The following is a 15,828-nucleotide window of genomic DNA, read 5'->3' as shown; positions in this document are numbered from 1 at the left end:
AAGAGGAAATCAAATGAAGGTCCTCACTGTGTCTCATACACATGTTTGTTTTGGAAAATGCACCCACGCTTTCAGAAAAGAGTAACAAGATTTTTTTTTAATTTGGCACAATGTCAACTTTTGTTTATGGTTCCTTATACTTACAGCAGAAAATATACCCACTAATAAATTGTACCTAAATCGGGCATTTTTATATGGTGAAATCCAGCTGCAAAACAGTTTTTCTCTTTCTGCCTCATTTGAAATTCTGGTAACATTAATGTTACAAATTGTAACAACTTCTTCACAGCTTACAGACAGCATGCAAGATCTACGTAACCCACAATGCATTGCACTGTGATGTTCCTTTCCTTATTGGCATCACGTGTGCAGGGAATTGTGGGATTTGGAAGATGCTGGCTGAGGACAGTGGACTACAGTTACATTTCAGTATCTAAGTAGTCAGCCAGGAGAACAGGGGGCGGGGCTTAGGTAACTGTCCAAACCATAAAAAACAATGAAAAGGCTGCATATTATTTAACTGATGTATATTGCAAAGGTGCTGAAAAATATATTTACTTTTCAAAAAGGTTAACTTGTGTTTGGGTGGAGTTCCCCTTTAAATGGTAGGAGCTCAAGCCTGGGGTCCAAGGTTAGCAACAATATTTACTGGAAGGTGTTCAACAAAATGGCACCTCCTCCCCAGGAAATAGCAATTTTATTGTCCTTTATCCCTTTATATCAGCGTTACCCAACCTGCAGCCCTTCAGTCGACTTTAACAAAAACTGGCCTTTGGGATAGACTGTTCTTTTTAAACTAAGCGGTCCCTCAAAATCTGTTTGGCCCGAGACCCCTTCCCAACTTGAAAAAACCCCGTATATAATTTGCTGTCTCCCTTTATCTGAACCAAAGATGTCTCGGTTACTTAATTTCCTGTCCCTTAGTTAAACAGAATGCAGTCAGCGGAGCTAATCTCTCTCCTTATTATTTGTTAAATAAATATTTTGACTCTGAGAGCTTTAGAAACACAAGATTTACTCAGGTTTAATTGGGAACTTCTGGAATTCTCCATCAACTAATCCTTTTCTATTTCTGCCCTGTATTTTAATTTCTGATTCTGAGAAAAAAAAAAGAGTTTTCTTGAACAGAAAAGAAAAGCTGATGACCCATAATCCCTGCAATCAAGACTAAACTTGCCCGCTGTGGCAATAATAAATGATTAGTCTTCTTTGCCATAAGGCATTTCACATTTCAGTGCCACCTGTAGTTCTTATAGATTAATTAAGGTAGAGCCAAGAAAGGGCTTATTTACACTTGAACATAATGCAGGACTTGGAAGCAATAGGAATACTCTTGAAATACAAATATGATTTATATTATCTGAAAAAGGTGCAGCCACGTTCTCTAGTTGTACAAGGGAATACACTTTATTCTAGTCATATGCATTAGACTCAGTTACTAACAAAGGGCAAAGTTGTACCTGGCCAATAGCTAGGGGTTGCCACCTTTCCCCCCCCCGTGTATTGGCCTGTGAAGAGGGAGGGGTGGTGCTGACATTATGGGGGCAGGGAGTGGGTGTGTTGGGGTGGGGAATAGGCATGTTGGGGACAGCGGGTTGAAGCAGTTAATAGTAAGTGCAGCAGGGGAAGAAATTTAGGGAATTACAAGTTTAGGGCCTCGGCCCTAGTAGATTATTTCCTGGGCGGGTGGCAGCCCTACCAACAGCCAAAAGCAAACAGTAGTGATAGTTATGATTTATATTATCTGAAAAAGGTGCAGCCACGTTCTCTAGTTGTACAAGGGAATACACTTTATTCTAGTCATATGCATTAGACTCAGTTACTAACAAAGGGCAAAGTTGTACCTGGCCAATAGCTAGGGGTTGCCACCTTTCCCCCCCCTGTGTATTGGCCTGTGAAGAGGGAGGGGTGGTGCTGACATTATGGGGAGGGAGTGGGCGTTTTGGGGGCAGGGAGTGGGTGTGTTGGGGAATAGGCATGTTGGGGACAGCGGGTTGAAGCAGTTAATAGTAAGTGCAGCAGGGGAAGACATTTAGGGAATTACAAGTTTAGGGCCTCGGCCCTAGTAGATTATTTCCTGGGCGGGTGGCAGCCCTACCAACAGCCAAAAGCAAACAGTAGTGATAGTTATTTAGTAGTAGTAGTTATTTAGCTTTGTTCAGTAAACTGCAGGGAGAATAATGAAAGCAAAGGGGCAAAGGTACCTGAAAATACCTTCTAGCTGCTGCCAATGGTTAAAAGACTTCAATCTTATAATCGCCTGAAAATGCCTTCTTCTACAACTTCTCAGAATTCCGTTATTAAGGAGTTTTACCAGCAGTGATTCCCCTTGGGTATGAGATATTTTTGGGAGGTTTGCTGCCCACGAAAGGCACAATATCCATCAAAGTGCCTCCCCTGTTTCATTGCCCTAAATGTGTTTGTAATGTTTCTGTACAAGTGCAAGTCTATCCACAGTTAAAGGACATGGAAATCTAAAGTCACGGGGGGTTGCCAGGCTGGTGCTCCTCTATTGCAAAAAATGCACCGGCCAAGGATATTTCATGCCGAGCACTGTACCTCCATCTTTTTCCAGCTTCTCTCTTCTCCAATGGCTGCCCTTGGTGTTTGCGTGCACAATAAAAAACATTTTCTCAGATATCTGTACTGCATTTGAACCCTTCTACAATCAGTACAGGGGATACCTTCAGAAGCTGGAATAAGATGGCATAGCGCTCAGCACGAAAAGGGCTCATTTATTAAAGGCGAACTCCACCCAAACAGAACTTAAGCTTCTTGAAAAGTAAACATAATTTTAAGCAGCTTTGCAATATACATCAATTTAAAAATATGCAGCCTTTTCATGATTTTTAATGTAATAATATGGTTTGTAACAGTTCCCTAAGCCCCGCCCCCTGTTCTCCTGCTGATCTGGAAGGCAGAGTTTCCCTTTAAGCACATGTGCTGTTGCAAACCAGGGCCATTCATTAAAGGCTCCTTGCACTTAGGCACTTTGGTGGGGCAAAGCATTGTGGGTAAAATATCATTACAGAGAAATGCAAACAGGTAATTGGATACAGCAGTAAAACTAAAAGAAAAGCTCATTGATTTATTTTAAAGCTTTTAGTTCACTTTCCCGACTAAAAGTAAAACATAAACAAAAAGAGCGGCAAATGAAAATAAATGCTTACTTACAAGCAGCTCATCCATACTTGTCTGGCATTTTTCTAAATTGATTCGCTTTATGGCGACTCGTTCTTGTCTGGGTTTGCATAGAGCTGCCTGAACCACAGCCGTCGCACCACTGCCTGCAGGTAGAAGCAAAAAGCAATAAAAAGTGATATTTTTGGTAGGAAAACGCATTTTTACTCTCTACACAATGGTGCCATTTGGAGACACAAGTGGGAGTGGGTGGCATGTAGAGATGTAGATATACAATTCTGACACTAGAGGCAGACTTGAGCCAGACCATTGCTGAATGAACATTAATTAGTGCAGCCCCTTAGCACTCTGCACTTCTTATGTATGCATGTATGTATAACTTTATTTATAAAGCGCCACAAGGGTACGCAGCACTGTACAATCTTACAAAATACAAAATTACACACAGGGAGGACAAGTGTTATAATAAATAAATACAATAAATATATATAAATGCACAGGGAATAAGTGCCATGTGGTATGAGACACAGTAGGAAGGAGGTCCCTGCCCCATAGAGCTTATAATCTAGTCCCAGTCAATAGTAAATGACTCCTAAAATGTTTCTTGCTTCAACTGCGAATGCTTCTAGTTGGTGATTACCGCCAGGAAACATGTAACCGGAAGTCAAGTGGTCAGTCATGGTAAGTGCCACCCCCCAACTCTGCATTTTAAGTGGGACCATCTTGTGAATTGGGAAGAACGAAATGGGCTAAAACAGGCAAGCCCGGGATTTGTGGTGAGGCCACAAAGGTCGGGGCCTTGGGCAGCAGAAATTTAGGGGCGGCATGCTGCCCAGCCGCACTGGAATTTTGCCCTCATACAGAGCAATGGGGACCAGATGCGCAGAAACTTTAGAGTGTCCTTTCCCCACTGCTCCGTATGAGTTAAGTGGAACACGTGCGGGGTTGGGGTGGGGTCGGTCAAGGTGGGCAGGAGGCGAAAGGAGGAGGCCTCGGGGCGCCCTATTCATAAATCCAGCCCTGAAAACAGGGAATCCCTGGTTAAGCTCTAGGGTTTAATTACAGCAGAGGGCCCCAACCAGCTAGTTTATTGTGTTTAATGTTGTGCCAAAAAAGCCCCCCGTCCGCCGGTCCTTGAAAAAAAATTGTCTTGCTTGAAGCCGGTCTAAGAATACAGTGCTGCCTGCATTTGGCAGTGCTGTATTAATGAAGGGTGGGTAGGGGGTTACACATATGAACCCCTCCTCCCAATCCTTGTAAACCCTGCTGTACTGCACTGCTTAACTCAAATCCCAAAACAATTAAACATATAATGATGGTTGAGGCATGCTAAATCTAAATTCTTAGATGTGGTAATTATAGTGTTAACTGTAGGAAATCTGTGCAGAGAAAATTGCAAGAAATTATCTGAAGAAACATTTCTTGTTCCGCTTCTCTGAATCCATGACGTCACAATCGCACAATTTTACACTAATTTAGATCAATGCTCCCCTAGCACAACAACTGGTCAGAAGGCTTAGTCACTGATAAATGCTATTGCTCCATGTATCCTTTATCTTTTGCCGAGCCCTTCGGGACATTGTGCCACCTTAGTGACAGTGAATGATTTATATTTACCTGAGACATTTCTACTGCGTCTATGTCTAATGAGCAGAAAGGGGCAATTTTAAAGCACAAAGAAAAAGATTTAGAAAAGTTTATGGATTTTTTCATTTTACCCTGACTCATCTTGCTGATAGACAACAACATTTAAAGATGATAAAGGCAGTTATATAAAACTTTCAAAAACAACCCCCCCAACTCTCCAAAGTAGGCAGCCCAAATTTACTCTTACTATTGCTCAGTATAATCTAGCAGACAAATAAAGTCATTTTAATTCATATATATATATGTGGAAGTGATAGTGAAAAATTGAAAATTGAAATATGAAAATTGATAATAATCATCTGAAACATTTCTTGTTGGGTTCCGTGTCTCTGAATCCATGACGTCACAATGGCACATTTTTAGACTCATTTATATCAATGATCCCCTAGAACAATTGGTCAGAAGGCTTAAGCGTCCGTTTACTTAAGTCCAGTAAAATTAGTCGCATAATTTATAGACCAAATTAACGCCAGTTTACTTAATGGGGACAAATATAAATTGTGATTATTCTGGCGCAAAAATATTTGATCGGCAGTTATCGCATTTGCCGGAAACTACGCTACATACTAATTATCACCAGATTTACTATTCAGCGAAGTGGTCTAAAGACAAAATTGTCCCCGAAATAATAAGCAAGAGAGAGAAAGTTCACTCAATCAAGTTTATAAAGTTTCTAAGAAGCACTGAGCTTTGTTTTCAATTTTTATTTTATTGGCAGGGTGTAAAGTACAATAAAGTTGATCGAGCTTTGAAGAAGCATATCTGCCCATATATTTGCCATTAAAAATTACCGTAATAAACGCCATAAAACAAGACTATTTTATAGCAGAAATTCGCAAACTTATTTTGTCGCCAGAAAATGTGCAACTCACTAAAATTAACGGCAACATAAATTGGTACATTTGGGTAGTTAACGCAAATGATTGCAGTGATTTCCATGTACATTGATGTTTAGTAAACTGTGGCGTGGCGGATATTCTGGCGCAAGAATATTCGTCACTATAACCTGTGTAAAGTCAGACGATTTTAGCATGGTTTAGTAAACGGACACCTGTAGTCACTGATAAAAGCCACTGCTTCATGCAGTTTGTATCCTTAATCTAGATTAATACCCAAGCCATTGTGGATGTTGTGCCAGCTTAATGACAATAAATGATTTATATTCAGGCCCAGACTGGGATTCCAAATAGGACCTGGTATTTCAAGTAAATAGAGGCCCAAACAGCCCCCGACAGGCCCAATAAATAGTGACTGTCTATGGCATCTTACAGCAGCCCCTCTGGTATTTGCCAGAACCACAGATTGCCAGTCCGGCCTGATTATCTGAGACATTTCTGCTGACCGACTGTGTCTATGTCTAATCAGTAGATAGGGTCAAATTTAAAGCATGAAGAATAAAAAGGTTTATGGATTTTTTTTACCCTGACTCAACATATTTAAAGAATGCAACATTTAAAAATTATAAAGAGGTTGTTATATTAAACTCTCAAACAGCCGCCCCTCCCCAATTCTCTGAAGAAGACAGCCTGAATTTAAATGGGGAGTTTTAAGTATGATGTAGTAGTTGCTAATACCTCAATTTTTATACTTTATGTTACATAGTTACAAAGTTACTTAGGGTTGAAAAAAGACCATCATGTTCAACCCTTCCAAGTAAACCCAGCACACACAAACCTATACTGACCTATCTATACACTCACATACAGACCCATACTGACCTATCTATCCACTCACATACAGACCCACACTGACCTATCTATCCACTCACATACAGACCCATACTGACCTATCTATCCACTCACATACAGACCCATACTGACCTATCTATCCACTCACATACAGACCCATACTGACCTATCTATCCACTCACATACAGACCCATACTGACCTATCTATCCACTCACATACAGACCCATACTGACCTATCTATCCACTCACATACAGACCCATACTGACCTATCTATCCACTCACATACAGACCCATACTGACCTATCTATACACTCACATACAGACCCACACTGACCTATCTATACACTCACATACAGACTCACACTGACCTATCTATCCACTCACATACAGACCCATACTGACCTATCTATCCACTCACATACAGACCCACACTGACCTATCTATCCACTCACATACAGACCCATACTGACCTATCTATCCACTCACATACAGACCCATACTGACCTATCTATCCACTCACATACAGACCCATACTGACCTATCTATATATCTCTAGGAAGGGCATTCCCCAACCTCACTGCCCTCACAGTGAAAAACCCCCTACGCTGCTTCAAATGAAAGTTCCGTTCCTCTAATCTAAAGGGGGGGCCTCTGGTGTGCTGATTGCTTTTAAGGAAAAAAGAACAGCCCCTATCTGTGTATAATCCACCTCTAATGTACTTGTACAGAGTAATCATGTCCCCTCACAAGCGCCTCTTTTTGAATTCTGAATTGTTGACATTTTTGTTCTCATATTTGGAATGTTACTCACTATCTGATTTTGAAAAAATACTATTGTATCTCCCATCTAGAGCATGGGCTCTGTTAGCCCCGCAAGTCTGCTGGGCAAAACAACATTTTTACCACAGGTACCCTATGACAAAATGCTTCCAGCTCCCACTGTAGATATTACTAGAGTGGAGCTCTCCGGATGTGCCCAGGATAATCAGGTTAAAGCATGCAGGGAGTTGCAGTAGTTGGTGGAGCTACACCCTTATAGTGCAGCGGATCATAGAATCTATAAAAGGCCCTTAGTGCCAGTGCCAAAGATTCCACATTTCCAGTTGGCTCTTTAAGTTATGTATGCCATTCCCATGTTTACTTGAGTCTACACAGTGTGGCATATGAAAGGGCAGACTGGCACGTGCAGGGTATTCTGGAAAAGGCTGCGTAAAAACCACCCAGACCGACACTGGGAGAGGTATTGATGAGCCGGTATGAGCTGTCACTCATTTTCCACATGTCAGCAACATATAGGGCTATTAGTGGAATCTCCTTGCTATCCCAGCAAGCTAAAGACTGGGGGGGGGCAACACGGACAAATACAAAGGCCATTGCAGATGCTAATTGTGGAACGTGAATTATTTATTACAAGCATATTTATTAAAGGGAACATACACTGTAATTTGCCACAAATACCAATCAAATCTCCATTTTGCTACTCTGGACAGAGAAATCCAATGGGCTCAGAAATGCACTTTGTTGAGCAGTGATTCAGAGGTAACAGTTGACAAGGAAATAAAGGGGAAAAGTGGGGTTCATCTGTTTCTCCAGTAATGGCTTCAACCTGACTCAAACCTAAGTTCATCCAATTACAAGGGAGCAGAATGACGTCTCAAAGGGGAACTCCACCCAAACACAACTTAAGCTTTTTGAAAAGTAAACATAATTTCAAATATGTTTTGGAACAGTTAGTCTGCCCCCAGTTCTCCTGCTGAACTGGCTACTTTAAATCTCTTTAAAAAAGAGCCTCCCTTCAGCCTGTATCCTCCCAATCCCACAATTCCCTGCACACGTGATGTCAATAAGGAAATGAAAAAGGACATCACAGTGCAATGCATTGTGGGTTATGTAGTTCCTGCATGCTGTCTGTAAGCTGGAAAAGTTGTTACAATATGTAACATCAATGTTTAAACACGAAAAAAGCCAAGAATTATTTTGACATGGCTATTTGGTAGCATCAAGTATGATCTACTAGGCCAGGGGTCGGGAACCTTTTTGGCTGAGAGAGCCATAAACACCACATATTTTAAAATTAATTCCGTGAGAGCCATACAATATGTTTGGCCGCGGATGCTTCGGGGCAAGGTAGGGTGGGTCCCAAGGATGCCAGATGCGGATGTGATGCAGATGAGGGCGTGGCCTGCGTTCGGTGGATAGAACACGTCTTCTATCTGCCGAGCGCAGGGGCAAGGTAGGGTGGGTGCCAAGGATGCCGGATGTGGATGCGGTGCGGAGGAGAGCGCAGGACATGACCCCCGTTATTTTATTTTAATAAAGATTTGGCAGCGAGCCGGATGCAGCCATCAAAAGAGCCACATTTGGCTCCCGAGCCATCGGTTCCCTACCCCTGTACTAGGCCATCGTCCCAGGGGTAAGTACAACAGCAAAATGGAATGCAAAAATGTTCCCCTTAAAGCCCATGTACTTACTTGCACTCCACACACTGTAGGAGCCTTTTCCCTGTAAGCTGCAGAAGGTACTGTAATACGATGATCTGTCCTTGTACCCCCTGTGCCTCATGAATACAGCCATTCTAGAGCCTATTGGTGCTATATATGGGGCAGGGTGCAAAGTGCAGATATCATGCCACACTGCACCCATTTGCACCCTGCCAATGCTTTGTAAATGGGCCCTACTGCCTTATTACAGCACAGATAGGACAAACCAATCATGATGAAGGAATTTTCACTTAAAGGAAAGTCATTTTGGCATTTTACTGCCAATAGATTTGCCACATTAGTGCCACCTAGAACACTATATTTATTCTGCAGAAAGCTTTACTATACCTGAGTAAAGATCCCTAGAAGCTCCCTCTGATAGCAGCTGCCATTTTAGCTTGGTCTTGGTAGCTTCCTGCTGCAGTTATATCCGTAGGAAGCTCAGATCACACATTCCTAAGGGTGGGGGAAGTGAGTTCTTATGCATTCTTATGGGGGGGAGCAGGAGAAGGGAGAGGGCAGAACTGAGCAGACTTGTGCCCAAAACCGGAAGGAGCCCTAAAAGAGAGGAAGTCTGATCCCAAAGAACATTTTCCCAAAAAAGGAGACAAGAAATCCTGTGTTTCTTTTGATAGAGGCGTTTCTGTGAGTGCTTATGGCTGTATTTACACAGACCTTTCTGATAAAGCTTACTTAGTTTTTACCTTTCCTTCTCCTTTAAACAGGATACTATGGGAACTAGCACTGCTGCTTTTCCATGCTGTCTGTATCGGGCTTAACAGATCTCTTGCACATTCTAAATACTTCTGCCACTTAGGGAAGCCATCACTCCAAAGTCCAAATTAGACAAAGATGTTTTATTGAGCAGAATCAGTGAACCCAGTATCTTTTTTTTTTCAACTACACATTGAATCAAGGGATCCATTACAATGCAATAAAGTCCTCCAATGAGAATCCCAGCTGATCTGTGACAATCTGGCTCCATGTTCTTTGTTCCAGCAACTGGAAGCTTCTCCTACTCTGAAGGGCAGGGGAGTGAATGGGAGGATTTAATGGGTGTAGGCCAACCAAAAAATAAATAAATAATGAACAGGGCACACAGTAGAACATTTTGTCAGAGTCCCCTGATGTGCATTGCGGAAATATGTGCTAACAAAGATGTTTATGTTTTTCACGGCCCATAGGTTTGTGTCTTCTGTGCAGAGCAATGTGTGCTCAATGGTCACAGTCACAGACCTAGGGGGGAGTTCTGGAAATGTGAGTTTAGAGAAAGCAGAAAAACAAGAACACCTACTGATATCTGATCTGAAATATAAATACGGAATGCCTAAAGGGTCACTGTACCTTTACACATATCATTTCCCTTTGGATTTGTCTACAGGAAGATGCACACATAGCTATTTTCTTTAGAATTGTGTTCCTGTAGTTCCTAGTACTGTATTAGGCTCATTTATGAACTTAGCACTATATAAACAGGGCATTTTTGGACACAGCACCAATGACAACAATAATGGCAATTATGGGGTTTTGTAATAACAGGCATTGTTTGTCCAGGTGCAGTAACCCATAGAAACCAACCAGCATGTAGCGTTTACTGGTCACCTGTTTAAATGCTCTTATTGGTTGCTATAGGTTACTGCTCCTTTTTTATTACATAAGGGGGATAGTGAGTGAATTGTTTAGCACAAGTCTGTAGCGGCTATTGATGTAACTACTGTAGAACCCTGGAATTACCACCAAATCCAGGTAGGAGGGTAATTCAAGGGTCCCTAGTTTCAATTGAGCAGAGCAGGCGGAGGGCATACCGTATATACTCGAGTATAAGCCTATCCGAATATAAGCCGAGGTACCTAATTTTACCTAAGAAAACTGGAAAAACTTATTGACTCGAGTGTAAGCCTAAGGTGGGAAATGCAAGTTTTAACAATAAATACCAATAAAATTACATTAATTGAGGCATCAGTGGGGTATATGTTTTTCAATATTTATTTCAAAGAAAAACAGTAAACTAGCTCTGTAAGCGGAGAAGAGGGTCAACAAAAACAACATGAGTACTACCCCACGCTCATTGCGCATTGGCAAACTGGCAGCAGACCCAGTCCCAGAGGGATGTAAGGGGGAATAAGTATTGCTAGTGGGAGCCTAGGCCAGGGCACAGGTGGGTCTGGTTGCAGGTGGCCTAATTTGCACACAAAGAAGAGAGGGTGCTAGTCTAGAGGGACCCATGGCACCCAGTGACTTTTTCAGCACATTTTGGGTGCTGAAAAACTAGGCTTATACTCAAGTATATACAGTATTTGAACTCAGTGCAAGTACAATGACAGTACAACAACCGTGTATGAATGTCGTCAATACAAATGGCATTTTATCACTGCCAAAGCTCAGCAATTTTAGCTCTATGAAGATGGTGTCTGCTTTTGGGAACAAACCAAGGAACTACTGGCCAGGAAGCTGACGCACTGCCCTATTGGCCATCCAAGCCTGTCACTGTCTAAATCTATAAAGAAACTACAAACATTCCTTAAACATAAAGTTTAAACATAAGACAAAAAATGAAAACAATAAGGTAATGAAAGCTCAGCTGGACTTCGCACTAGTGACCCAACTATGTACTTGTTCTTACAGCAGAGAAGTACTTTATTATGACTATTATAACCCATTCCCATTATTTGAATGGGAAACAACTGCAGGCACAAAGGTGAGATTTTGGCCTCCATGGTTGTTTTGTAGAATATATAAGACCCTAACCCATGCCCAATATCTATCCAACCTAGACAACTGAAGGTTCTGCTAAACAGCAAACAGTCTCTCTTAAAGGAGAAGGAAAGCTACTGAGGCAGTTTATTGCCAATAGATTAGCCACAACAGTGCAAGTTAGAACGCTTTATTTATTCTGTAGAAAGCAGCTGCCATTTTGACTTCCCTGCCTGCAGGCTGCTACCTGTTAGCTCTGGTCTCAGATAACAGCAGGAAGGGGAGGGGGGGGCAGGAGAGAGGAGCAAGCTGCTCATGCTCAAACCCGAGCCCTGGAGGTTTGAGCTGAGAGAAGGAAGTCTGATGTAGAAGCCCACGCGTACAGAATAGAAGGAAATAAATGCAGTGTTTCTTTTCACAGAGGACTCTGAGCAGCAGTTCTGTAAGTGTTTATGTATTTACATAGCCCTTTCTTATAAAGCTTACTTAGTTTTTACCTTTCCTTCTCCTTTAAACTCAGTAGGTTCCTGAAGGTTTCCGACTCCGACAAAATACCAACATCTTACCTCACTCACATCCACTGCAGTCTAACAAATTTTTATTTTTTGATACTTCTTACAAATAGAATTCCATCCCTGAATAGAGAAAGAAATTCTCCCTCAAAACCAAACTCAAATTCCACCTCTAGCCATACATTTGATTACACTTTAGACTTGGGCAACTGAACTGTATACTTAGCCAGCCGTGTCCCCTACCCCCCCCAGGGGCCAACTTAACCCCCCGCAGGGCCCCCATCCGACGTCCTCACCCAACCGCGTATAAATTGAACGCATCAGGGGAGGAACAGTCAGAATGGGGGAGCACTGGCAAAGGTCGGACTGGGTCGCCGGGGCCCACCGGGATTTTTCCCGGTGTCCCTGCGGCCCAGTCCGACCCTGTCTGTAAGTTACCCAGCCACTTAGATTGCAAGCTTTTTGGGGTATGCCTAAACCAGGGGTCCCCAACCTTTCTTACTCGTGAGCCACAGTCAAATGTAAAAAGACTTGGAGAGCAACACAAGCACCATAAAAGTTCATGGAGGAGCCAAATAAGGGCTGTGATTGGCTATTAGGGGCCTCTCTGCACACTATCAGCTTACAGGGGGCTTTATTTGGTAGGAAATCTTGTTTTTATTCAACCAAATCTTGCCCCCAAGTCAGGAATTCAAAAATAACTCCCTGGTTTGGGGGCACTGAGAGCAACACCCAAGGGGTTGGGAAGCAACATGTTGCCCCTGAGCCACTGGTTGGGGATTGCTGGCCTAAACAGATGGCACTTAACCATTGATTGTATAAAATTTTACTTGCATTATTGTCCAGTCTGCATTTAATGTCTTGTTCCGACTTGGTTAGTACCACCTTTGAAATAAAAATATACTTACAAAGAAAGGGAATACAGGATATCAATAAATGTGAAATAGAGTATTGGCATGGCAATAAATGTGTCAGCCAGGTTTAGAGTACTTTTAATGATTCATGAGCAGAAGGCTATGGTCTAGGTGCTAGAAACACTAATATTAATATTTAATTGCCTGTCCTCAACCCCCCGCTGGAAACCAGGCATGTGCTATGCAAACCTTTTGCTTTGCTGTTCAAGTTAATATCATATCTATACACAGTGGTGAGCTGCAAATGCCACAAGTATAAAACCATAAATCTACATAGATATTTAAAGGAAACATATGAGTGCTTGTTGTCCCCAAACATTCAAAGGGCAAATGAAACCCCTTTTACAGTCCTGCAGTAGCTTCCACGGTCAATCCATTTGCTGCCCCCTACAGAGGGTGGCTCTTTAACCAATCTCAACAACAGGGGGTCGAGCAGCTGGAAAATATAACAAAGACCTGTTGGGAATCTGATTTTTTTTTAGGATTTTAGCTAACCATAATAGTTCTTCTATATAAATATACCATTTTGAGAAAAACAGAACAAGTCAATATTTCCCAAAGTACTGAATTGTCTGTCTGTCCTAATGCAATGCACTCAGTCTGAATAGTGTATGCTGAAAGGTAAGGATATGGGCATTGTTGATAATTTTGGATGTTATCATGCTCATTATACGGAAGGGCTGCCAAGGTGGATGCATGTTGCACAGTTATTGGGCCTCTTATCTTAAAACTGATCTCAGAGTAGCAATGACTTATTGGGAAGGAATGAAAGATTTCTTCCTCATCCCTGAGACTGGAAAAAAAACAAAAAACCTCCAATGAGAATCCCAGCTGATCTGTATAAATCATGTTCTCTGTTCCAGCAATTGGAGTTGGGAGCATTAAGCACAGTTTCCCAGCACTGAACAAGTCTGTCCTTTATCCCCATGTCTCATTCCTGTGTCATATAATGAATGAAAAAATGGCATAATTATCTCTTTATGTAAGATAACAGCAACATGCCTGATATTGGTGGATTCTTTTTTCATTAGTAGAATTCTCATTGGTGAGTTTTCTTGCATCTACAACTATGTTCACCTGCAACTTTTATAGCAAAACTAGGGGGCGCAGTGGGATTTATAACCTCTTTGACCATTCAGAACTTGACACATAAACCTATGGTCAGTCTCTAATTTTTGGATAGTGTGTTTGTGGTAGAGATGCACCGAATCCCGGATTCGGTTCGTGATTCGGGCCAATTCCAGCATTTTTTTGAAGGATTCGGTTTCGGCCAAATCCACGGTCCCGGCCAAACCGAATCGGAATTAGCATAAATTAGCATATGGTAATTAGCATTCGGAAGGGTTAAATAGCCATACTTCAATCCAGGCTTGGTAATATACTGTGGGTGCAGGGTCAAAATTATATGTAAAAATCTTCAAAAGGACCTGCACTCCAATTTCTGGATAATCAAGCATATGTTTATATGGGACCAAACTGGGAATTATATCCTTATAGGCAGTGCTTAGTGATGTCATCAGTTATAATTGGAGCTTAGTGATGTAATTTGTTACATAACAGGATATTAGAAGTCACCTCGGAGTTCTATGACCTGTATAAAAGGAACTCCTTGGTAACTTATAATATCCCTATATTTTACAATAAGGGGGTACTTTATTCACTATATATATATTCTATGTTGCAAAGCCTTACATATAATCAGAGAGAGAGAGCGATGTGATCACTTATGCCATGGCAATGGGCCCGCAGACGGCAGCGGATAATTTGCTCTGTCTGATCCAGGGAGTGATGTCTAGGCAAACCCTCAGGGGAAATAACATGGACAATAATGAAAGACTGATAAAAGTCTGAGCAGATATCAAACAGAATCCTCCTAAAAACTCTAAAACAAAAATAAATTGTGGAAAACATCCTAGAATGTTTTTTTAGGGTTTTTTTTTTTTTTTTTTTGGAATATTAACTTTTTTTAATAATTATCAGATATTTAGGTAGAGAATACTGCTGAGCACTATTAAACATAAAATTGAAATAACAATAGCCATAAATAAAAGATGGAAACCTTATCCAGGGGAAAACCATTTTTTGGGTGGTTTTATAAATAATGCTTCTCTAATAAAGTTTTATCTGTCATTGCCGAAGTGCTGAATATAATTAGATCAAGGCATTAAACCACCCGCGGGTGTCACAGGAACATGAACACCACTGATTCTCCCAATAACAGCAGCTTTTCTAAATCTATCTCATGGGTAATTCATCTTTGTCATAACTCCTCATCCTCATCTTCTATCAGATTCGCTCCTGTTACTGGTGATAGGACTCATTTATCTTCGGCTAAATACTTGATATCGTCATATCTACGAGATCTCTTCCTCATTACTTAATTAGTTAATAGACCTAAAATAGATATAAAAGCTAAATAAACTAAATTGCTGGCAAATATCCTTAGGCTAGGTGATAAAATATCTGCAGTACATAATAGTATTGCTGTCACTTTGCTTGCAATACAGCACACATAATATCCAGCAGTTATTATTTGAAGTAGCGATAAGCAAGTTGCACTGCTTTGTATTAAGTTCATACAAAGGGAATACGTAATAACAAAAAAATAGCTTTACTGTAGTTGCCCATAGCAACCAGTCAACAGTAGTTAGAATAGAAATGATGAAAAAGTTTAATGTTTAACAGACCAGAGCAAATTTTAAAATGGTATGACATACAGAATATTACACTGTGGGCAAAATGTTTTCTAT

At 41.3% G+C, this 15,828-nt stretch overlaps 1 protein-coding gene across 1 annotated transcript in view; it reads right to left on the bottom strand.

Annotated features, from left to right (window-relative positions):
• Positions 1–15,828, bottom strand: part of stk39 (serine/threonine kinase 39) — a 176,372-nt gene that overhangs the window by 143,628 nt on the left and 16,916 nt on the right. Inside the window, exon 2 of the mRNA XM_018097600.2 lies at positions 3,175–3,287. Within this exon, the coding sequence (XP_017953089.2) occupies positions 3,175–3,287 (113 nt within the window). The remainder of the gene's footprint in view (positions 1–3,174; positions 3,288–15,828) is intronic.

The sequence above is a fragment of the Xenopus tropicalis genome, chromosome 9 (assembly GCF_000004195.4).
Source record: "Xenopus tropicalis strain Nigerian chromosome 9, UCB_Xtro_10.0, whole genome shotgun sequence".
NCBI lineage: Eukaryota > Metazoa > Chordata > Amphibia > Anura > Pipidae > Xenopus > Xenopus tropicalis.
This window is presented reverse-complemented; position numbering and strand designations above follow the sequence as displayed.